At 35.7% G+C, this 24672-nt stretch overlaps 3 protein-coding genes across 4 annotated transcripts; 1 reads left to right on the top strand and 2 right to left on the bottom strand.

The window, feature by feature from the left end:
- The first annotated feature begins 1645 nt into the window (after nucleotides 1-1645).
- On the top strand, nucleotides 1646-5640 carry LOC113678657 (fibroblast growth factor 1). The gene is made up of 4 exons (XM_027195555.2): nucleotides 1646-1814; nucleotides 2859-3111; nucleotides 3444-3547; nucleotides 4443-5640. The coding sequence occupies exons 1-4, from the start codon at nucleotides 1800-1802 to the stop codon at nucleotides 4656-4658; spliced, it is 588 nt and encodes a 195-aa protein (XP_027051356.2). The 5' UTR covers nucleotides 1646-1799; the 3' UTR covers nucleotides 4659-5640.
- A 2698-nt stretch (nucleotides 5641-8338) lies between these two features.
- On the bottom strand, nucleotides 8339-20026 carry LOC113678656 (fibroblast growth factor 2). 2 transcript variants are annotated; one of them, XM_027195554.2, is made up of 4 exons: nucleotides 19370-20026; nucleotides 16031-16350; nucleotides 12650-12753; nucleotides 8339-8971 (listed from the first exon to the last, which is right to left on the bottom strand). In XM_027195554.2, the coding sequence occupies exons 2-4, from the start codon at nucleotides 16335-16337 to the stop codon at nucleotides 8783-8785; spliced, it is 600 nt and encodes a 199-aa protein (XP_027051355.2). In that variant the 5' UTR covers nucleotides 16338-16350; nucleotides 19370-20026; the 3' UTR covers nucleotides 8339-8782. The 2 variants fall into 2 exon arrangements, with proteins under 2 accessions (XP_027051355.2, XP_089038349.1); XM_089182223.1 differs by lacking the exon at nucleotides 19370-20026 and adding an exon at nucleotides 17987-18669.
- A 1498-nt stretch (nucleotides 20027-21524) lies between these two features.
- LOC113678664 (fibroblast growth factor 1) lies at nucleotides 21525-24442 on the bottom strand. The gene is made up of 4 exons (XM_089182222.1): nucleotides 24254-24442; nucleotides 23304-23598; nucleotides 22711-22814; nucleotides 21525-22187 (listed from the first exon to the last, which is right to left on the bottom strand). Exons 1-4 carry the CDS (start codon nucleotides 24269-24271, stop codon nucleotides 21984-21986), a joined length of 621 nt encoding a protein of 206 aa, XP_089038348.1. The 5' UTR covers nucleotides 24272-24442; the 3' UTR covers nucleotides 21525-21983.
- Between the last annotated feature and the right edge of the window lie 230 nt (nucleotides 24443-24672).

The following is a 24672-nucleotide window of genomic DNA, read 5'->3' as shown; positions in this document are numbered from 1 at the left end:
TGGCAATTTCTAGTCAAACGAAACAAGAGTGAGAAGAGACAAGTAAAATGTGAACTATGCGAGATTCAATTGAAGTGTAGTGATATTCGCTTATTGTATGATACCGGAAAAAGTTTTTAGTACAGATCAAACGTTTATATTCGTTTTAACTGCAGCCGTACCGACAATCGGTTTCGTCTTTTGTCGGTTTTGTTATCAGCATTTGACGGACACACCGTGAATTCCTAGCCACAATTCTTGAACAATATTTTCGTTTTAGGGAAACCGCGATTTCCATAGGAAGGATTAAAGTAGGTATAAATTACTTAGCCTAGGTGTAGGTGAGAAACGGAACTATGCCTATATATTACAATGTTTTAGAGCTGAAATTATACGACAAGTTTGAAACCCATTTATGGGTTGGCTTAAGCGAAGCTGAAAATTTTTCGTAAACGAGCACGTCAGAGTTATTAATCATTTTGAGGGGCTGTTCGGTGTTTTATTGCAATGGGCTTTATTATGTGCATATTTTTCGACAACGAAGTGAATCGTCAGAAATTGCTCGCAAGACTTAAGACGCCCTTAGCTCGTGAAGAACAAAAGCAGCTTGTTCCGCTCTGGATGAGTTCAAGAGACACAAGTCTATTCTTGCCTAGAACGCGCGCGGAAATCCAGCAATGATGTGAATTCAAAGCTCGTTTTTACGTGCAGTGAATTCATTCCCAGTTCAAGGAAATTTCTCACCAGGCAGAATGAACCCTTGTCGCGTTTCGCCCCGAGGAAGAAACAAAAACTCACGCAAAAACCGCGACAGTGGGCGATTAATTTTAAGAGCTTTAAGGACTTCGTTTAACAAGAATTTTTGTCGTTCACTTAGTTGTAATTGCTAATTGCGCGTTTAATCTCTGACAACCAATATTCCTTTTCAGGAAGCTAGAACTCCTAATATCATCTCGGCTCAAACGCCGTAAATACTTCTTACTATGTAAGGGATCCCAAACAAGATATTTCCGAATCTTGCTGACGTGAGAAAAGCCAAATGGGTTTGTGTATTAAGAGGCGGGATCAGTGCAATTTGGAGCAAATGTGTACAAAATACTTGAATATTTGTTTGCATGTAAATACCTACAAACCTCAAAAACTAACTGTGCTCAATTGACTCGTCAGAGCATTCCATTCAAAACCAGTGACCCTTTACATCTGATTTGATATTGTCAGAGAAAATACGAAGCTCTTGTCTACTTTTAGCAACCTAATCGTACAACGTAAAACCAACACTCGCTCGCCTTCAAAACCGGTTAAGTTATTGTGAAGCGACAAAACACTGTGAAAGGAAATTTCCCAAGGGACTGGTAGTTTTTGTCCATTTTGTATAAACTTGAGATCGGTTGGGATAAAGAGCTGGCGCTTTCTAGCAGAAATGCGTGGGAAGTGAAGCAGGAGTGTACGGCGGGTGTTTACATTTCGACATCTCTTTGTGTTTTTGGGTGGTTTTTCCTTGGCAGAAAGTTGAAAAATCTAAGATCACCACGGACATTCCATATCCATTACAACATGGCGGAAAATTTCCATGATCGTTGAACATTACGTCACCCTCTGTCTTTTGTTACATCGGGTTGCCCGGAAACCCTCAAAAAAAATATAAGGGGCATTGAAGCAGTTTAGAATATTATTAATAACGACATCTCAACACGTGAAGAGCAATTCCGTGGGCAGCTGAAAGCGGTGGAAAATCGTTTAGCAGTTTGAACAAACTACGTCGATTGCCTCTCTAAAATCCAACTTATCATCAGTTCTGACGAAGACTTAAAAGATTTTGAATGGATCTATTACAGGTAAGAATTTATAGATTTTTCCGAGAGCGTAGATTTTAGCGATCAACTTCTCTCAAAGACGTGTAGGTCAAGCCTTTCAAGACTTAATTTTATATCAATTTGCTTATTTTATTTTTTGTTTTCAAATCAATGTGTTTCAGCGCTTATATCTGTTTGCAGCGATAAAAACTACGCAGATTTGAGGAGATTTTGTTGAGTTGACAAATTTTCACTTAAGTTGAGAATCAGCAACTTTTCGCTGAAAACTGAAAGTGATAACACTTCGCTCAGTGTTTAAGTAGGGTTGTTATTTGTGGTATACAAGCAATATTAGATTCATAAGACACACTCTGACTGAAGGGGTTCTGGTTTGGGGGCATGGCAATATTTCATGTCGAAGAATACTACAAGTGATTTTCTCGTCTGACCTAATAAGGTTGGAGTTGTTGAGTAAAAGTCTGGGATTTCCCTTACTAGTGTTCAAGCCAATTAAAACGCTTTGTCTTGTCTTCCTTAAAATTGCTCCAATGGCTATTTTTGGATTCGGTTGTGATGTAAGGGAGCACTGAGCTGTAAAAAATAACGGGAATGAATCTGGAATAAGTTAAACAGGAAATTTTATGGGCGCATCAAGTGAAAAGTGAAAATAGTTCATAGCTATTTTTGCCTAGAAGAATCTGGAAACTTTCTGATTAAAGGCAGAATTTATCCACTTAACTTTTCTAATCGCAATATCAAAGTAGGGTTCCTATCTACTCACCTTATCTTAGTTCTTGATTTTAATTTTGAGAATCTTCTGATAGCGCAGCGAAACGATCTGGTGGCTGCTGAAGGGGAAAATGATACAAGAATAGATAGCTACAAAAAAAGCTTACCTGAGTTGTGATCCGTAAAATGTTTCAAGCAGTTGTCTTTATTTTGTTTTATTGTTTGGAAGATTAGCTCGAAAAATATTGCTAGTGAGACAAGGGGAGAAATCACGAAACGTCGCTCGAGGCGTGTATATTAACGCGGCACTAAAGATAATTGGGACTTTTTTTCAACTAAATATCCTTGATGTTTCAGGCTATTTTTGTCCTGTTTGCTTTCTGCTTGTTGAGTATCACACAAGCTCTTCCCTTGCAAAAAGGATTCGAAGGAATTAGTCTACGACGGGAAAGGAGAGCTTTGAGGCCGTTTCCAGTGTGCAATCAAACCGCAATTCCATCCGGACATACATCTGTTTCAGACGTGTCTTTTTGGTACAAAAATGGCTGGTTCTTAGCTGTTTACAAAGATGGTAATATAAACGGGACTTCAGATGCGCGCAGCCGCGACAGTAAGTACAGATACAGACCTTTGTATTAGCGATAATTGAATATTGCTTTGTCAGTAGTTTTGTATGTCTCTCTTTCGAGTTGCACAACAATATTCCAAAGTTAGTAAGATATTTATGATTCAAGTATGTCTTTTGTGAATGTTAATACGCTGTGGCTGGACAATTAGCCTCCAAAGATAATCGAAAAGCAATACAGTCCAAAGACCCGTGCCGAAATGTTTTCAATTTTACTTAAATTAGTTTCATTTTTCTTCCTAGCTAGCTCTCCAATGAAAGAAAACCAGCTGAATTGTTTATCTGCTACTTAACACGCCCATTACTTATTTTTGCAGTTGAGCTCCAACTTCAGTCTGTTGGAAGCAGCTTGGTTCGGATCTTTAGCAAGCAAACTTGTCTGTATGTCGCCATGCAGTCATCGGGAAAAGTTTACACAACGGTGAGTTAACACGACTATTTACGATTCATTTGTCTCACTTGGGAAAAAGGATAAACTGTGTCACATTGAAATAAGTTACACGCTTACAACTGGACACTTTCCTTCGGCCGTCAAGTGATTTTCTGGCAAAATTTTATAAGAAATTAAGATGTTCTTTTGCTGGATTCGACAGTTACCGGGCACTTGAAATCAGACTTAGGGGATAGTGTTTTAAGTGGCAACAATGCTTAAGTGAAAAAGTCGATTGTTTTGAAGGAGTGACTAAATTAGCCCAGTCCAAGGTCTCTCTGTTATTGCCACCTCTAATACGTGGAAGCATTCCTAATGATGTGTGATCATACACCACTTTGTTACAAGAATATTAAATCGAATGTTCACCGACAAAGCGAAGAATATGGCTTCTGTATGTCCTTGCTTTTCAAATGCACCTTCATAAAAACTTTCAGTAAGCTGTATCTTTCCTAGTTGTCTCGGTCTACTAGATTTGTGCATTTCGCGGCCAAAGATTTTTGATCGTCCTGAGATTTATTTTATTCAGCAATTCGTGTGTATGTGACGGTATTCTTTCTCGGGCGAATATTTGCTTTGGAGATTTGACAGTTCCCACGTTTAATATTCTCCTGCGGTCATCAAAAGAACAATCGATCTGGCTTGATTGAAATAAGTGTTCAGGGCAGCGAGACCTAAAATTAATGAAAACTCGTGTCAAAACAAAATTAATAGACTTTGCGCAATTTTCACCAAGCCGCATTACAAATTACTGCTTAAAATCTAAGTTATATTAATACACAGCAATTCCTTTAAGTGAACTTCGAAGTGAAGGCTCAAGAGTTATTTGGTTGCTGTTTACCAATATCTTCATTCCTAATAAAGTGTTGTTTGTTTATATCTACAGAAGGAACCCACAAGGGAAACGGTATTTCGACAAACGCATGAAGCAAATGGCTTCCAAACGTTTGCCTCTCACCATCACTTCCATGCGAATGATAAGACAAGAAAATACCTGTTTTTGTCCATGAGAAAAAACGGTCATATGAAAAATGGCAAAAGGACTACGAGACACAACAAGACTACGCTTATTTCAGTGATTGAAAGCAGGGAAATAAGCTAAATACTGCTGACAGTCAAAATATCTTCAAAATATTTATTTCGTCTGAAAGCAGGTCTTCAGAACGAGTACCAAGTGAAGATTTATGTTAAAAATTTAAATATTTAGATATTTATTTTTTACGAAAGTAAGTAAGATAAGCTATCTATTTATATATTGTCGCAACAGCGAATTTAAGAATTAAATGAGAAAAAGAGGTTATTTATAAATAAAGTTGTTCGATCATAGAGTACCGCTTGGCGAATATTGTGGCCTTTAGTGGCTCGCCGTAACTGTTAAACAGTACGGGTTCTTTACGAATAACGAGTTCTTTCCAACAAACATGTTATGGTTGTCATTCTATAAATCCCGAGATCTCTTTGATACAACATAAAAATAAAGCGTTTCGAGGTAAAACTGATCATATTTTCCTGCCTCGGGGACTTTTTAAAAATTCCAGAGAAAAAAATCGAAGGTAGCTATGAACAAGGATTGTTTGCAAGGAAAGACCCTGGTTATCTTCTTTGAAATTCGACTTACTTTTTCATTCCCCCTAACTTGTCTAAAACGTGGATGGTATATATATATATATGATTCTTCTGACGACCACTGTAGCATGATAATTCACCACAGCTCGGAGAGGGCCCGTCATAACCCCATCTGTCTGTTCTTCACTATTTAAGACCCTCTCATTAAACAGTATTCCAGAATGGAAGCAATATCCTTGATTCCCAGGGAATGGCACTGTGACTCCAAAAAAACTCCAGCACAAACTTCAAGCTCTTAAGTTTTTGTAACAGATTAAATGTAAATTCTTTGATTTCTCCTTATCTTGCCCAACGTAACGCTAATAGCTCTATCTGGGTTACAATAAAGTTTTTTAAAGTTCAGACAAAAATCCATAACAGCCTAATGAATGTTTATAGAATTAATATTGTTATATGTATCTTTGTAATGCTAGTTAAGATTTTCCAATGGAAATAAACTTAGTGTATGAAAGCTGAAACATGTTGTTCTAGACTTACTGTGTATTTTAACGATTTGAAACGGGCACTTCTGGCCGGCAATGAATGCCCAGGTACCTAAATAATCGATAACTTCGATTTTCCTGACTCTTATCAATGTCTTAAGGGACCTTAATGACATACTGTGTCAGCGACGGAAGCAAAAACGTGATGACGTCAGCATAATGTCCTTCTAAAAGGTTTTTTTTTTCGTTGTTATAAATTGAAACTCTTATGCTCTCTTCCTTTATATAATTTTATGATCTTAATCCGACGACTTTTTTTCACTCCCAATGTGAAACTTAAATACGCGCAAAATGCAGATAACCACTTGATGTCAAAAATAAAAACATTAATCTTCTGCTCATACAAACAATGTACAAGTGCAAACTATTCACGGCCAGTTTTTGTTCTTCATAAACAAAAACTAAGAATAAAAGCTTAGTTGCATTAACATGCAGGAAAATGTTTATTTACCGCTTACAGAAAATTCTTAACTTAGTACGATTTTGCCTCCAGTCTACTGACGAGATACAAGTGAAAACTTTCTTTCATTAACGCTCTGCTTTGCTCAACCAATTAACATTTTGAATGAACGTTTTGCATACAAGAAAATTTAACAAGAATGAAACTTAGTTTGGTACTGAAGTAACTGTGTTTAGAAATTTCTACACTGATGGGATGCACGCGGAAATTCACAAAGCAAGTTCGTGGATGTAGTCAGTTACGATGTGGATGGTGCCGTTTCGACTGCACCCCCAACAGTCTTCCTCAGGTCATGAACACGAAACGGTCATCGTAATTGTGCTCACCAAGATCCAAAACCACAAATCTTTCAAGATATAAGTGCCCAGATTTATGCAAAAGAATCGCGTGAGATTTAGCATGAGTAAAAAAAGCAAATCTCGAAGAGGAACTCGTTAACTTGAACAAGTGTCTCTTAAAGAAAGACATTAAAGAATGCTCTGTCATGTTCGCCTTAAGTAAAGAATGAAGAAAGTGTTTAAAATCCATTAGACGCGGAAGAGGTACTCTTAAACTATTTAGTTTAGCACTCTTCTCACTCATTAGGAGACAAACATTAGTTTAATGGTGAAGTAAAAGGAATTTTTTATCAGCTGTGATGATGATAGTAAAATGCAATGATATGAATATGAGGTAACTATTACCCATTAAAAATCTGGACATTCAATACAATTGTGAACCTGTTTTCATAAGTTGAACGTGTAAATTACATTCAGCGCTGTAGGGTGCTACTTGCTCATTGCGATGAAAAAATGAAATGAAGAAATGCTGTTTAAAAAAGTAAAGATTGAACCGTTTTGTTTAGAAACACTTGGACGCTACGGGAGGCACTAGCTTTGAGTGGTTTTCTTAGGAATATCATTATATGTAAACTTTTCATAATTGCTATGCTAAAAAATCTGGGTAATGGCACGCAAGCGCCAGAAAAAATTACGTGCATGTAATCACATTAGGTTTTGCTTTGTATCTTTCTAGCGCGATAGAAAACACACTTATTGAACTGTTCAACTTTTGCAATATTTTGTTAAAATATCCTCAAAGTAGGTTCTGTCAACTTAGTAAAACCTAAGAGAAGTTACGTGATGAGTTAAGATAACATGCAAACGAAATTGAGAATTGATAGGTAGATTGTAATTAGTGAATCTGAGTGTCTTAAATTTCGTCAGCATCATCGTCATTATCATAAGAGCTAGGCAATGTTAATGGATGGAAAACAAAGCACACTTAGGCTTCGGTTTATTCATTGCAAATTTCTGATATTGTTCCAGTTTAAACGTTAAAACCCAGACGATATATGTTAAAACATATTTCTCCGAGCTAGCTTTCGTATCCTCACGAAGTCTAAGATCAATTCGGAGTCGAAACAAGTTGCACAGAGTGTTATGGGCGTTCGAAAAGGCTGAAGCAGTCTCACATTCTGTCCGTGAAGTACTGCGTTCCCTTTTTTCTCGCTCTTTCTTAGACAACACGTACTAGTAGAAAAAGAAGAGCGACGGAAGGCTTATGACTTCTTGCTATCAAATTACGTTTTTCAGCTTTTCAAGTCATAAATATTTGGAGTTTCTCAGATAAATTTCAGATTACGACAGCTTGAAGACTTTAGCGAGACAAACTGCGTCTTCTTGGTGAGTATTTCAACAGAGTATAGCCAATAAATTTTTGCCTAAAAGTTAATTCATTTCGAAAATTGATTGCGAGAAATAGTTCGCTGAAAGCGAACGCTTGGAACTTCTTTGGATGAAATACTAGAGGTCAGTCCAAGTTTTGCTCAGACTTATAGCTTGTAGTTGTTATACAGCCAAACCTTATACCAAAAGAGTTAATCAAAACTGAGATTGAAAAACATTTTTTAACTTAAAATTTGCAAAAGCTACTTGTGCCTGAAAATTATTTAAATCCCTAGCCCAGAAAATCATACGTATCGAAAGTAAATTCACCCGATGAGGCACGACTCTTTGGCTTCAGCAAATTCTATGCCAATGCAATTCCTAACCTTTTTTTTTAGGCTGAAAATGGATCAAGTTTGTTAGCGGTGTTAAATGTAATTTCTAGAAATGCTGTCAGTACTGAAGCCTATATCAATGTGGTCTGTTCGGGGCAGTCAGTATTTGGCGACGAGTGTAAAGTTTGGTGGGGGCTAATTTCTCTAAATATCTCTCAAGATCTCTCAATCAATGACGACAACTAGATACCATTTATCTTCAAGCATTTGTTAAGTTCACAATATGATAAGGTTTATTTTAAAATGAGAGGAACTCTAAAATTAGTAAATAATTCATTAAATTTTTCTTTTTCTGCAATTTCGCTGTGAACACATCTTAGCTCCTCATTCATAAATTCAAACTGGATTTGAAATAAGTATTCTTGTTTTCTCTTTGTTCGTCTTAACTTGAATATGGTTTTCTTAGATAACAATAAATAACTGAGTGTAAAATCGTCATTTCACTCAGTATTAATGTCAGCAAGTATTTATCTCATTTTGCCTCAGGAGACTCCGTGGAGTTTTTTTGTGTGTCATGTAGAACTGTAGGCTGTTTGTTTATGTCTTGGAATTTCCATAATAACTATTATTCAACATTTGTTTTAAATAAGTGCCAAGATGTACAGGGTATCAATGGTTCAGATGATCAGGAACTGAGAACCTTTATGAAGTGAACAAGCCTTGTTTCCTTTCCTTGGAAGACCATCCTTCCTCAAGGCTATGTACATGTCATGAGCTGTTTCTCTGTAGTACTTGTGCGAGGAGAACGTGTGAAAACCGTTGATTCCTTGAACGTGTTTGAAAATTGTGCTGTCTGTCTTGCTTTTCTGTGAGTAAAGAAACTTGTATAAGTGCAAATCCCTATTTTATTGGACAGGGATAGTGTTTTCGTTGACAAAGCTGGATTGGAATAGCCCAATTTTGATATTTTAAAACTTCAGATTTTAATGATAGACACCATGGCAAGGCTTTGAAGAATAAAACCCCAAACTTTATAATAATTCCTCGAAGCCTTATTTAATTAAAAATCGAAACTGGGCTTCTCAACAGCAAAGAAACTAACCGAGGCGTCATGCAAGAAAATCTGTCCATTTATTAGCTTTGCATTACGACCAAATTTTGGCCTTTGGACTTCTGGATCCGTTTCCAAACCCCTCCCTCTAAAAATGCAAGGGACTCCCCCCTCCCATCCTATGTTCAATCCCAAAACTAACAAATATGGGAATAAAACTTGATATGTTGATATGAACATATATATATATATATATATATATATATATATACACATATGTATATATATATATATATACACATATATATATATATATATATATATGTATATATTTATAATATGTATATTTATAATATATCTAACCTTATATTTACTTACTCTGACTTTATCTATTTCAATCCCTATAACTAACATCGGCTAAATTATACCAGTCATCGTCTCACTTGTTTTCTATTATTGTTTTTTCTCGCAGAGGGATCATTTGAAGCGTTACAATAAAAGTGTATGGCATAGTATACAAAATTAGGGTCGACGTTGAAAAATTTGAAGAAAATCTTACTCAGTTCTGTTTATGTGATGCGCTTAGATTGATCTCAATTCTAATTCAAGAGCTTTCTTCATTTAACATTCCGTCGTGTGTTACCAGAAGCGAAACAGAGGAAGGAAAATAACACGAAATTGAATAATTTAAATATTTTGAACATGTTTTGAGCCTGAATAAGGTCATATTGGTCCAGTAACAAACTAAAATAGTCATTCGATAAAAATAGGGCTCAGATGCCATGAAAAGAAATTCGTTTGGTTTATTCATCAAAATGGCATCCATTCTAACAAAGTTGTTTCCTTTTTATTGAAGCAGTAGAAAGACTTTATAGACTATCTATTTCAATAATATGATATGATTCGGCAAGCCGTATCAGTTTCAATTCTGAACAGAATAAAACATAAGTTAAACATAGCAAATAAACATAGTACGAAAATTGCAAACTGACGTTAATTATCTTTAAGTTACTCTTGGAATAGCAATTTAATTTATATCTCATTTCATTTAAATAGATTTAATTGTAAAATTAGTGAAATATTTTCAAAGGAATTTGACACGGAATTCGCTGAAATCTAAGGAATTTTCGAGAATTTAATTGTGACTTCCACGTGAAACTTGATGTTATGAAAGACGGACAGGATTTGAAACTCGCGTTAAACTCAAATGCACATCATTGCCTGAAAGTATGTAATGCATTTGGTTGCTTTCGGATTGAGTCATTTTGAAAAGGCGACTCTCCGACCGCGCAAGATAATATATTTTTGGCAGGTCATAAGTGTACCATGTTATTCTGTTTTTTTTTTGCGCTATAAAAATTTACAGTAATCATCTGAAGCAGTTCGAGTCCTTGACCCTGAGGTATTTTGTCAGTTATATTGGAAAATTACTTGCATGAGCACACAGGTCTCGCTTGTCAGTTCGGTTAACTTTAGTTAATATATTGTTCGCTATAAATATATACATATGCTTGATGTCAAAAACAAAATCATGATATAAAGTTCATTACGTTGAAAGAAAAGTTAATATCGCGGCTTTTGTCTACCGGCATACCAATATTAATCATCATGAAGGAAAATGTGATAATTTACATATCATTAAGGTTTTATTCGACCATAAAAACTTGCTCTGCAAAGTAACTATTTAGAAATGATTTTTGATTATCATTTCACGACGTCGCTTTTTAGTGACGGTGAGCATCATCGCAGCAGTTAAGAATTATATTTTCTTAGTTATTACTTAAAATGGTCACAGTGAGAAAATGATTTAAACATTTTTTTTTTGTCAAGTCATAATCGAAAATCAAATATCGTAGAGCTCTAAAATAGGTGTAATATGCTGTTTGTGAACTTAGGCAATATCTAAACAGAAAAATGTTCAGTTAATCTTCTCCAGAAAGTCAACTCCCAGTGCGTCTCGTGTCTTACTGCGCTGAGTCCCACTCGATTCAGTGATGTTACGTGCAGTTTCAGTAGCCAGAAATTGTACCCAACATAGGAGAAATTTGGCAATTTTTCTGTTGATATTAAATGATCCTTGTGCATTTAATATGAAAAGATAATGAAACATAATAACCATGCCATACTCAATCCAGTGTTAGACGAGTCAAACGCCATATTCCTCTGCTTTTTTAAGATTTTAGACAGTTACATATTTGGTTTTAAAGAAGGAATTGTCATTATTTTCGTCTTCCTTCATTATTACTTTCCACCTTATTTAGGTCCTTAGTTGTTTAAGTCGAAAGAAGCAGTAGGAAAGAAAAAGACACGTGGATGTCAGATCTCAGATGTGCATTCCTAAAGGTTATAGATGAATTGTTTATCTGAGTTTGCTGTGACGGTGACAAAATACTTCAATCACCAAAATTATTCAGCAAAAACCAACATTAGACCAAAGCTATCTCCTAGGAGAGGAAACTTGGACAACTTCAGCCATCTTATTTCTGAATTTTATTCCATCACGTTTCACAACAACAAACAATCAACCGAGAATTAACGAAATGCCTCAACCGAAGAGTCGAGGACATTCTAAAATGCTAAATGATTACTGATATCATATGAGTTAAAAGGTTATTTTATGGAAAAAATTGTAGAATCTATCTATTGTGCAAGTAACGGAATCCGATAAGTTGTTATTTAAGGATCACATCGCGCTAATTTCCAACCCAACGATCGCTCATAAACTGATACTTGGGTTTCTTTAAGATTAAAAACTACTTCCCTCTCTAAAATGGTCCTGTTGGGGGCTGTAAAAGTATATTTGCTTTGTCAGGAGAATTTCTATAGCGATTAGAGAGGGTCATTGACCGATTGGTACCAAGTAGTCATCTTGTAACGTTGATATACCCCGATAGAAATTGTGACTTTTTCAAGTCAACGCTGTTAATCAGCAATATCGAAATTTTCTTCGGAACAATCATCGACAGTCATTAAAATTATTATATAAAGAAACTTCATCTTTGGTCTTTTATAATTATGGTAAAGATCAGGTATTCGAAGAAGAGGTGCATTGTTTTCTTTTTCTTTCGGAGCCTGGCATACAGCAATCAGACCAGTAAAAAAATATGGCCTTAGTTCAATAATTTCTGATACTCTGTTTCTTGTCAGGGCTGGCCTTTAATGGGCTGTGCTATGTAGTCAGTTTGTGGTAGAGTTCGTGCGGCACTATTGTACATTCGTCAAAGTATATGTGCAAGTTTAAAATGTACACGGCTGTCAATGAGATTTGTTCCATACAAATGTATTGGGGGACCTTAATGTCTGCACGCAATTAATTTGACCAAGTCGTGGCATAAACATCATAAAATTGTCTCCAAGAAGTAAGTAGTTACTGGGAAAGTTGAACAGCCTCCAGTGAAAACGCTTAGTAGGAGGTACAAGGTCTGATACTTCTACCAAAATTCAGTAATGAGTTGGAGAATGGTTACTAAATTGAAAAATGTATTAAGCTTACCATTGAAAACAGTCGTCCATTGCTATCCATTGCCAGATATCGTCCTACAGCAGGGCTGTAAATCTGAATCAATCCTTTCCCAATCGACTGCAACTGCAGATTGACTGTAAACGATGAAAGAATATAAATTACAAGACTCATTCAACAGTTAGCACATATAACAAAGGGTTTGCGAAAACGCAGTCGTGTATCTTTAATTTAGGCTGGTATCAAGGCAGAAGCGGCTGTGGTACATATTAGGTGTATATTTGAACACACGGCGCTTTCGAGTTAAATGAAATCACAGCTCAACCAAACGAAATTGAGCTGCCTAAGAAGCTTTCAAAGCAATGCAGTGTTTCCTAGTCAGCAACATTAAACATATTGCCTCGGATTTCTTCAGTCGAGATGTTCAAGTTAGGGGCATATCTTCTCCCTAACGAAGTTAAATCCCTAACTAAGCAGTACCTATAATATTATTGGAACTCTCTGGTTCCGGCCTATAGCTTTAAATCGTTCAATTTGAAACAGTGCATCGCATATTAACGTAAAATTCCCGCAAATTTTGAGTTCTTTTGCTAAACGAAGTTCGACTTCTACCAGCTGATTCAGTGATCAAAAGTAGTCAGTCAAGAAGTGTCAGGTTTCGGACTTGAGGAAAGCGGGCCGCCGCCATCTTTATTTTGTGAGCAGTACAGTTAGACGCTTTTGTAACGGTATTAACACTAAATTTCTCCTTTCTAGCGGTGGCATTTTCATTATCTACATTTACTTCATCTGAAGTCAGAAAATTTTCTCCTTAGTTACCAAAAATTTTTGTGGCTTCATTATTGTCAGACGAAATGCACTGGAATCGTCACGTAAGGCTTCATAACAACTCAGTAGGTAAACCTTCAATCATTTACCTGCTTTAGACAGAAGATGCTTCGAAACAAATGTAGCTGTGGAGCAGCGTGATTAACTTTTCCTTCGAAATATTCATGTAAGATGCAACAAATTCTTCAGAATACTGGGTTAGAATATATACTTCTGGAACTTTCTAATTTGCGTGAATTTTAAGTTTTATTGTGGCAACTGACTTTCATAAACACAAAAAGCCTTTGTTCTCTGAAAACCTAACGAACCATTTTTAAAATGAATTGGACTTTCTCTAAGTAACGCCTTTCCAACTTCCGCTGATTCACTATGTCTAAGCTCAAAATGTATCCATTCGACTGATTGTCTGCTAAAGATCGCTCGACAACAAATAACATCGCACTGATGCCCATAAGTTAAGCTGAAATGATATTAAACTATTTGAGGCTCGGACATTATTTATTACGATTTGATGGCGACTAGCTACTATAAAAAAGTAAAGAATAAAGACAAATAATAAAATAAAACAGGCCATATGAAAGATCTGTAAAGGAGTCCTTGACCCCTTTCAGAAACAGACCACCAAAAAGGCAATTAAGTGAAATTAATAACATTAACACACCTCCTCATTCCCACACTTAAATAAGACTATAACAATAGAAATTTTCTGACTTTCTACCTAAATGTTCTTTTATTAGTTTCAAAGCGAGATTCCATAAGTTGTTCATTCCATCTATTTACATTTCTATCAATGAATATTTTAGTACGTTAGTTTTAGCGTATTTCTTTTTCAGAGTTAAGTTATCGCTATGCCTAAGGGGTAACGGTCATGTACTGAATTAAAATCAATATAAGGTTGAATATCACCATTAATCATGCCATTCAGCGCTTCGTAAAGGAAAGTGTCATCAACTAAAACTCTTCTTTGTTCAAGTGATAGTGAGCACAGTTTCTTTAAACAGGTTTCATACTTTAAGATGAAGTTAGTCTCTTTTCAATGCTTTTTCAACTTTTTCCATGTATTCATGTTGCGGTGATTAAACAAGTTCGTTTTCTCTGTGATAGATTTTGAATAACTCTCAATCAAATGAACAGTGATTAATAAGGGATACAATGAAACTCGTACCTAATGGCTATCAATTCTTTGGTTTTCTAACTCAGAGACCGACTGGGTACGAGTCTGCAGTAAAGTAGCATTGCACGTGCGATATCAAACTCGTTCTCAAGCTTTTTACTAAGGAAGACAGACATCTCCACAAAACGAGTAAGCGAAATAGCCGAATTCTACTTCTCTGGAAAACGCTTGCCCGGACTGAGAGCAAATTTTACATTTTTCTGCGATAACAAATTTTCATGATAGCTTTCAGAAGAAGTAAGAGATTCAACTTTGATGAAAGCTTGGCTGAGTGTGTACTGCATGTACTCGAATTTGAGGTTCCGAAATATAAGTGAAAAATTGTCTAAAAGGGGCGTCGGTCTCAATGCGTAATACGTGTGCATTCCTTAGGGAATGTTGGCGAGCTATTTTCATTCGAATAACAACCATGAGTATTTTGGTCAAAGGTCCTCGTCTTCCCTCCTGGCCTCTTTTAGAGAAATATCCTCTTTCACTTTTTTTGTGATGATCTGAGGAAGTTGATGAACTCAAAGCGGACATAGGAAGATTAGTTGAGGGTTTTTTTAAACAGGAAACTGTAACGGAAAATACGTGAGTATGAATAACTTAGCTGTATATAGGAGTTCTCTTATTCAAGAAATGTGAAATATGATTTCTTGTTAATCTTTCCAGTTTCCTTTCATCTTAAAAAGCCAAGGAATCATTTTGAATCTCCATTAACAAGATTGTTTTTTTCTGTTAAATTTTCTACTGAAATGATATTCTAGATGGTCTTTATAATAACTAGACAATAGTTGACGCTCATGTTGTCTACTGGAGCGTACATTTATTAATTTGTGGCTTCCCGAACAGACACAGAATAAGTCCTCTCTGAAGCAGATATTTCATTTTTCATTTTTCAATGCTTGCTTGATAATAAACACAGTCGCCTTGAGGTGTCATAATAATGATCCAACAATTTAGATTCTGATATTCAGTCCATATCTCTTCTTTTGAAGCGTCAAATTACTGAATCAATCATTTTCATCCGCCACACAAGCTTGAAATAATTACAACTTTGTGTGTATAGCTTATGCTCGGCATTAAGAAATAAAAATCTTGATACGATGATTGTTTTCCATTCTTTGATTCATAATGGAAAGTCTTTCATTTTTTTTCTCTCCGTTGTATCGAAGATTTGATATGACACATTTGTTCGGTTTTATCGTCTACAGTTTATTTCGTATTATTAAGTTGGGTTCCATGCATCTTTTCGTTTCTTATTTAACTAAGTATGGCTATTTCGGTAGAATTTATTCCGATAAATTCGAAAACTACGCTGAAATTTATCTATAATGCTCGAATTTAAAACTTTCTTTAGATTTAAATGCAGTTCGATAATGCACGTGCTGTGATATGCCACGAAAATACACAAATCCATTTGACTATACCTTCATCATTGTTCTGCTCTCTTGTTCCACTGACGTTACCGTCATCTTGTAGTCGAAGAAACCAATTATTTTTACTAAATAACTTGACTTGTGTAATACTGCTTTCCTCGTCTGTGACACCGAAATCTCTCAAGGAAAATATATTCAGGTTTATCTTAGCCGCAGACCATTGCACGGCTTTTAACTGTAGGAGTGCTGACTTCGTTCGGACCCACTCTTTCGCTCGACAGGCCGTGATTTCGTTTATCTGTGCTTTAAGTAGCTTTGCATCCATGGAAAATACTTCTTGTTCCAGTAAAAGCGCCATTTTAGTCGTTTATCTAGCAAGAATAAGCATTGCATCACTTAAACTTTCATGATCAGTTCAGGTTGGGTACATTTGCGTTCAACCGGAAGGCCCCTTGACGTAAAGTGATGCGACAGTTAATGCATGACGTTCATGAAGATACGGGTGAGTGGTGGGTACTTTAAAACTGTCTGCAATTTTGACTGCACTTTCATTAATCTGCATTTCAATGATTGCATTTATAAGTGAGTTGAAAACCTCTTCGCGATGTCATTAAGTCCAAATGTCGAAGAAAAGTGAGCCCTCGTTTGTTCCTCATTTAATGCTGAAAAGCACTTTTGTACCATTTGATTTATGTTTCAAATCCATTATGTAATTATTTCTTCAGAACCATTAACAAGATTTATTTTATAAATGTGAAATACAGTTTGTTTGGCGAAGAATCTTATCCATGCAATGGTATATGAGGTTGAGAATTTCGATTGAAATAATGGGAGATCTTTTTTAGCAGCTTAAGTTTTAATTGCCGACGAATTCTTTACTCAAATTTAGAAAGTGAACAATTAAGTTGTGGCAGTCTTTTAGAGCTGTCGACTTCTTTTGTTTCAACCTATTTTATATCCGTTCTCATCTACAATATATCAATAACCACGAAATGCACTTAAGTAAAACTCTTACTATTGTAGGGCGATATGGAGCAATTACCCCGCTATACCTTAACCAGACGCTTTTAAGAAAATTAATCTCTTCTACCAGAATTGCCTGACCCAACACTCCTAGAGGACAAATAATTAATTGCTGGGAAATAAATTGTGGACGTGAGTCTGAACATGTAAGTTGTGGTGACGTTTGTAAGTGGTTGAAGCTGAACACGTTATTCCGGAGAGAGCTATTGATTAAAAGTCAATCCTCTCTCACTCATCACGTACTGTTTTAGTGAGAGCAAATGCACGCTCCTCTACTTAAAAAGAAAAAGAAAAAGGATACCGAAAATAGAACAATAAAAAGTATCTTTTAACCGCTTTATGTTAGATTCCAACCATGAACTGAAAATTTCTTGGTAGGAATACGGTTCTCTTTTCACAATAACCCGAAACAGCTGCATACCTGTTATGGATTTTTTTTTTATTTTGCTGAGAAAGGTGAAAAGCTTACATCCATCAATTATTGTGAATTTGTTCAGTCGAAGGAAAAGCGATATGGATTGGTTTCAGGGTGCGATTTTGATAAAGATTAAAGAAGTCACCTCTGATAAATCTAACCGTGAGGCTTAGGGTGTCTAAATCAGCCATGAACACTTTGAATCAAAAATGATATTTAAACGACTTTTATTTGGTTAGTATTGCTTGAAGAAATACAATGACGCGGAATTTTTCATTATTTTCTAGGTGAACATCTAAATGACCATTTGTTCCAAAACGTTTAAGTTAGCGCGCAACTTAGCGAAACTGCGTCCAACTTATCATTCTAAATGTTGATCTTGAATAAATTAAAAAGCTTGAAATGACCCATAATTCACCGAAGGATTTTAGAATGTTGGCATTTTTTTGGACGTCACCTACGATTAGATTTTTTCATTAGCAATGAGACCTTAGAACATAAACTGGCCCTTGAAATTAGACATCATTCTATAAGACATCACTTGATAGAAGAAATGACGAATAGCTTACCTTAGTAAGAGCAACTCTTTTTTAACATCAACCACGTGAGTTCATGTTGCGTTTCAGCAAATCATCCTAACTGTCATGTTTCAAAATTTTTCTTATCCGTAAAAATTTAAAATCGGGGTTGAACTGGTTTTGAACGGTACATGTAATACGTTGACATGAACAAATATAGACAATTTTTCTCTGGTAAATGTAAATTTTTTTGGTCCGCGGAATCCGACCGATCAAATTTGAATTTTGTCGTCCGGGGTGAAAAAACCTGCATACAGTCGTTCTGTTATTTGGGAGCAACAGAGCTCTGAAGTCTACCCCGTAGATTGCCCAATTTCTGACCGGATTTCTCGATGCCCTTTAGTCTCGATCGCTGAAAATCTCAGTTAGTTTTAAATCTGCAAAATTTCGTAGACAATGATAAATATCTCACGGAGTGCGATGGTAAACCGTCTAGGGTGAACCCATGAAGGCAAAAGCATTCAATATTTCTTCATTTCTTCTTTCACATAATTATTCTCTCTCCAGTTCTTCCTTTTTTCGTTTTTAATTTTTCTTTTCTCTTCATTTTCCTTCTTGCAATAAAGGTAGAGATGAGATTAATTGACCGCAGGGATGAAGCTGACCAAGAATTAGACTTCAAAAGAATTCGCCGGCTACAAACGTCCTCACCAAGATGACATGTGATTATAATCGGAGTTATAGAAAAACTTATTGCGCGGTATGGTTTTGCATCAGAAAGGATTTATATCTTATTGTCAGAAGAAGCTGTTATTGTCGCTGCTGTTGCTTTTTTTATCAACTGGATCAGATAAGTTGTCGCAAAACAACTCCAATCTCCAATTGAGAGATCGAATGCTGCGTTTCTCAGACTTGCATAGGATTTTAAACTTATTAATATGGGGTTTCTCGTTAACTTAAAAACGTAGATCTTTAATTGAAGTGCGATTGATTTTTTGCCTTTAATTCTTGGTTGAATCGATGGTGACAAAACGAAAACTGGGCGCTTTAATTTTCTATAATTTTTTATCATTATTTTTCCTTTTGTTGTGAATTTTTCTTTATGAAGTACGAAAAAAATTCGTCCATGCTAATCAGCTTCAGAATTTTTAATCTATTCTGTTTGACAATAAACATTAAACACCAATTTTCTTCAGATCTCGAGAGTTCTGGTTCACCATTTTTACTTCGAAAAGACAGAATTACACAAAAGCTAAAACTGTTGAACTAGTCTGGAGAAAAATCAAATAGTTCACGCCGCTTGCATTAAAACAGGGCAGTGGGCTCCAAATTCGAATCCTTGTAAAAAGTAAAAAAAAAAATAGAATCAAATAGATTTAAACTAAAGAAATGTATTTTATCCAAAAAATTTTAGCTTAGTTCAAATTTGCTCACCTTTTGTACGGAGTTAATAACAGCTCCCGCAGTTACGAAGCTCTCCTCGTTGAACGCTGATGCGCGAGCAACTGAAGGCGTTGCTTTTCATGCGAAGATTAAATATAGCATCTTATATTTTTCTGCCGGGAAGATAACAACTTAGTTCTTATTTCAATGAGATACCACCACCCCCGAAGCCTAGAAAATCATCAGACGGCAGTATAAAAACATCAAGAATGTGTTTTGACTCGATATGTTCCTTAATTGAAGGAGAAAACCCACACTACACTTAACACGATTGGTTGCCTCTAATAGCTCGACTGCACTCGGTCATTTGATTTGACTTTTGCGCCAAAACAATTAATATCTCATAGCTATGGCCAAAATTGGGCAGGATTGCTGCCTTGTTTATGATATTTTCTCTATGACTTTAGCCAAAGGGAAGAAAAAACTGCTCTAATGAGAAAATTCCTTCGTGGGCTAAATTAGAATCATAATATTTCGATTTGAAGTTTTCAGTGTCTGAATTTGAAATTTATGACATCGTCATTGAAATCCATACACGCTGAAAATTTCGGGAACACCAAACACTGCTAGGATTCAAACGGTAAACATCTTCATTGCAATTTGATGCATTTTCCACACGATAACTAGGAAAAAAAGCATTTGTTTTGTGTTGTTGCTAGTAACCAAAATGTAATTAACAATCTATGCAGGAGACTTAAATCGCATTAAAAAAGAATCACTTCAGGTTTAAAATGTCTGTTTTTTCCTGTATTCTGTAATCTCTATTTCGGTGTTTGCAGCAGGTAACTGCATGGTTCCGTACAAAACAATAATTTTCAGATATTTTAGGAGATGATGTTTTCAACATTGATTATAGCTAGTGATAGTTTTGGCAAAACGAAGCTGCTGATGTCGAAAATAGAAGGCAGAAAAGAAAACATGAGCGAATATCGATAATTAGAAAGTTCTTTACTGTTGTTTCTGACACAGAACCGCTATGAACGCAAGAGGATCTCAAGATCCAAAATGTTACCATTTCGACTTTGCTCGAAATTGAAAGATAAAGATGATAAGGACTTTATAGGAAAACTGATTGTTTATTAATTATTAAAAAAAAAGGGATGAACGTAACACATAACTGCTTTTCTAGACCGACTACAATCTGATTGGCATGCCTAAATGCAGTATCTAACTGAACAATCAGAAATCTCGATACTAGCAGTACTAGATGAACACAATGGCAAAGAGGGAAAAAAGATATGTGACAAGGCCGCTAAAGATGCGCAAAAACTGAGGTATTCCCTCCCCCTAGGAAGGGGTACATAGGTTTACTGATAGGCCGCGGATGTGCCTTAAAAAGACTTACAGGTATCGCATTTTTTGCGAGTAGATAATCTAACCTATTCGGTATGTCTAAAAATAACGTGGATAGCGTGAGTCGGCTGAATATTTTTTCCTGTTTCCGGAATCTGTTTATTTTGAACCTGGGGCTAAGAATCCCATCCCATGGATTCTCAATGACAAACAAAGGCAGAATATGTTTTGTAGAATTCATACAATGTTTAATGGCAAACATACAATCATATGCAGTAAATATTACCCAGGAGGGCTTTAAATTTTTCGAATATGGCTTTAAACATATTTCCTGCTTAATTCCTAAAGCGAAGTTCAAGTTAATGGAGTAGGGTCTCGTTCCACAGGGAATTCTCTTAAGTTGATTATAGGGTCAATGTTTCTTTTTTCCTGAAAATAATTTTTAAATATTTCTTTTGTCGTTCATGGATGTTTTATGAGGTGAACAAATGAAGTTTCTTTCCACGAGCTTTTTTTTTTCATTTGACTGGCACTCTGCGATCTTTTTCCTCGTTCTGATTGGTCATTGTGGTTGCTTTGACTTTGGTTATGCAACGCGCATTCGAAAGACGCTCTTGAAAACGCCAAACTATTCGCAAAAAAAGGTGTATGTTGTGGCTGTTTGAAATCGAATTGTCAACCTTGAGATGGACTGGCATCCTATCCAGGGGGGAGGAGTGATATTCCTAGTCGCTTCATGCTTTGGAAACCGGGAAAAGCTCGGGCTCATGAGCCACTTCGCTCGAGCATAAACTTTATCCCCTTTTACAAAGCGTTTGCAGAAAAAATACGTTTAGTTTTCATAGAAACGACATTTTCTTGTAAAATTAAGAAAGCTTTTATTTCTTGTTTGTTTTGCCTTGTTGCTTTACATTGCATAAATAAAATGTAGACGCGATGATTATATTAATTAATTTTACATCAATATATAAAACACTGATTTCACACTTCGTAAATCTGATAAAAAATAATTAGTGGTGTACATAAATAATACTGATGAATGGATCCTTAAAAATGTCCTTATTGTAAGGAATAATATCAGAAACCACTTTTAAAATGGCTTGAGAGTTATTCCGTAGAATTATATTACTCTTCCAACAATTTTGCATTGCTTCAAGGTTCATGCTGAAAGCTACTTTCAGCCCGCGGGGCATTAAACTCTAAAAATTTACCGAACTTTACGTCCCATTTGATGGGATTTAAATTCGAGAATTGAGAATATTTTCAAAAATTCCGAGTCGCTAAGCAACATCTAAAGCTCAAAATAGGGTGATCAGCAGCTGTCTCCCGTGTAGATGATAAATTTTACTTTATTTTGACTGACTTTGGTGTCTTTTCCTTTGCGGATTTTTCCATTGCGTCCAAGGGATATGAATGTGTCGTATAATGATTTTTTGTAGTACTTCGCAGACGCAAATGTATGATATGATGTGCTCTCCATTGTTAGCTTAAACACTGTTTCATCATTGGTTGAATTCTGTTAAACAGAAAAATGTCGAATTAGAACACAAAACTTTACATATTATCACGTCACGTAACGTAACATAACGTTACTCCATAGCAAGTCACTTCACCTTTCTTACATCACGACATATCACATAACACCATGATCACTCGGCATCCCACAAAAACAGCTTACAGTACGTTATAATTTATTGTACATTTCATTTGCGTGTCAAATATTGTTTTATCAAAATTTTTAAATCTCTTCCTTTGAAATTTTTTCCCTTTTAGATATCACGGTAAGAAAAGGTAATGAAAAAATGTGGCATCATCGATTTTGTGATCATTGACTTATGAATTTCGGGAAAAAGTGCCCTTACCCCTTCCCTCGTGGGAGATTGGTGGAAAGTCTTGTTCTGAAAGGGACTTTATCAAAACAAAATTTTTTTTTTTTAAAGCTTAAGGTCTTTTGATAATCTCACTCAATTTTATTTCGAAAAATCTCGAACGAATGTGCCTGATACATAGTCCGTTATAAGTTGAACCCTCTTACTTACCGTTGAATAAACAATACCCCCACTGTTCATTGCAACGTAACGACCGGTTTCGATTCCTTTAATACGCTGAAATCCACTTCCCATTGGCTCAAGCTCAAGATTGGCTTAAAAATGAAAGATTATAAAAATTAAATAACGGCCAGGGAGCAAAGAACAAATACTTGACATGAGAGTGTTTGCGTGTTGTACGCTGGGAAATTCTTCACTCCTAAATGTACGTTTTAGAAATGCCATTAAACATTGAACAAAATTTGGTATTAGAAACAAATGAACTGAAGAAAAATCACTTTTTAACAGTTACTTTTAGATTGGTTGCGTTTTTCTCTATTTTTAATTTCTTTGCAAACAAAAGTACAATCGCTTTTCCAAACCTTGAAAAATTTGAACGAAGTCTTTGAATTTTTCCTTTTATTTAATTTCTAAAGCCATCACTCACAGTAGAAGTATAATTCCCAGAAAACCAGAAAATTAAGTTTCGAATAGTATTGTGTAAATAAATGGGCATGAGAATGTAGATGAGTGAGCGTTAGGAAAAACAGATTCATAATTGAGCCACGGTTATGAAAACAACTCGAAGATGTTGCGTGTCTTACCATATTTACTTGAACAAAACGCGGTACCATTCACTACGCCATCGTCACTGATTTGCAGAAATTTCTGCGTTTTCCAGAACAAACGAACAGCCATCGGAATGGAAGGGATATTCGCCGCAATAGTTCTTATATCTGGATTGATTTTAAGAAGAGAATCTCGTCGCTGTTGGGACAAGGGAACTTGGTTAAGACTCCATGTTCCCTTTTGGTTAACTGATGATGATGACTGTCCAGTTGACTTTATGACTGCCGAACGACAGAGGTTTAAAATGAAGACTACCAAAAGAATTGTGTACTGCAGGGAGAAAACATAAATGGTGAATAAATAAGTTAATAATTATTATTAAGTAATTAATGACGGAAGCTTTCGAGTGGTCAGGGAGTAATAAGATTAGTGAAAAAATGGAAGTCATTAGTTATGAATGAGATTCTGAGCTAAATAATTTAACAAGGAAGGAACGAGACAAAAGAATGAAAATAAGGGAAGAAAAAATAATTTACTTATAAAATCTTAAAATTCAAACTATATGCGGATTTCTCTACGTACTGCATTGAGGAACTGAGTCAGTCTGTTACCCAGTTAGTCATTCACTAAGATAGCCAGGTGTATACGAACAGAGGACAAAAAAACTGACGCAGGCAATAGGTTAGGGTTTGATATTTCCTTTACATGCTAACTAAGTTTTTTGCCGTCAGTTACTACAACTGTTACTTTGAAACTAAAGTCATTTGTATAACTGATCTTTAAATGAATTCAATCGCAATTTTTCTTCATTTGATAAACTTCAGAGTGTGAGAAGTAAATCGTTTGTTTTTGGTTCTAGAACAAACAAACTCTTTAACGGATTCGTTCTAACATGACTGCGGGTCAAAATTTTTTAAAAAATGCAAAAAGTATTATCGAAGACTTACTTAGGAATGTTTGCAGCTAAAGTTGGTACAAGACTTACCAAAGATGTCCTGATCATTATGAAACGAGAGTGGTTAACTCAATTCAGTTAAGAGGCTTGTATTTTTTTTTTCTTCACTGTTTGCTGTTCGATACACTGCACCAAACTGCAGGCCTTTTTATACTCACCTACCCTTACACATTTCTCGCAGCCAGCCATTTTTGGCGTGGATGTTGTAATCCACAAAAAATTCGAGGGGGTGTAGTGATTTAATTTAAGTCGGAAAACCGAGTTCACTCAATCAGAAAATTTTGCAATAAAGTTGGCAGTGGACCATGTAATTTATTAAGGTATCAAACTCGAATATAACTAACTCGACCAAGTTTACTTTGCTTGAATTCAGTTCTCTGATTAAGCAAAATTAACAAAGGCCTGAAGGCATCTTGTTTGAAAGCTTAGAAAACGATCCATTTTTCTTT

Source organism: Pocillopora damicornis, chromosome 9 (assembly GCF_964200805.1).
Source record: "Pocillopora damicornis chromosome 9, jaPocDami1.2, whole genome shotgun sequence".
In the NCBI taxonomy this organism is placed as follows: Eukaryota; Metazoa; Cnidaria; class Anthozoa; order Scleractinia; family Pocilloporidae; genus Pocillopora; species Pocillopora damicornis.
This window is presented reverse-complemented; position numbering and strand designations above follow the sequence as displayed.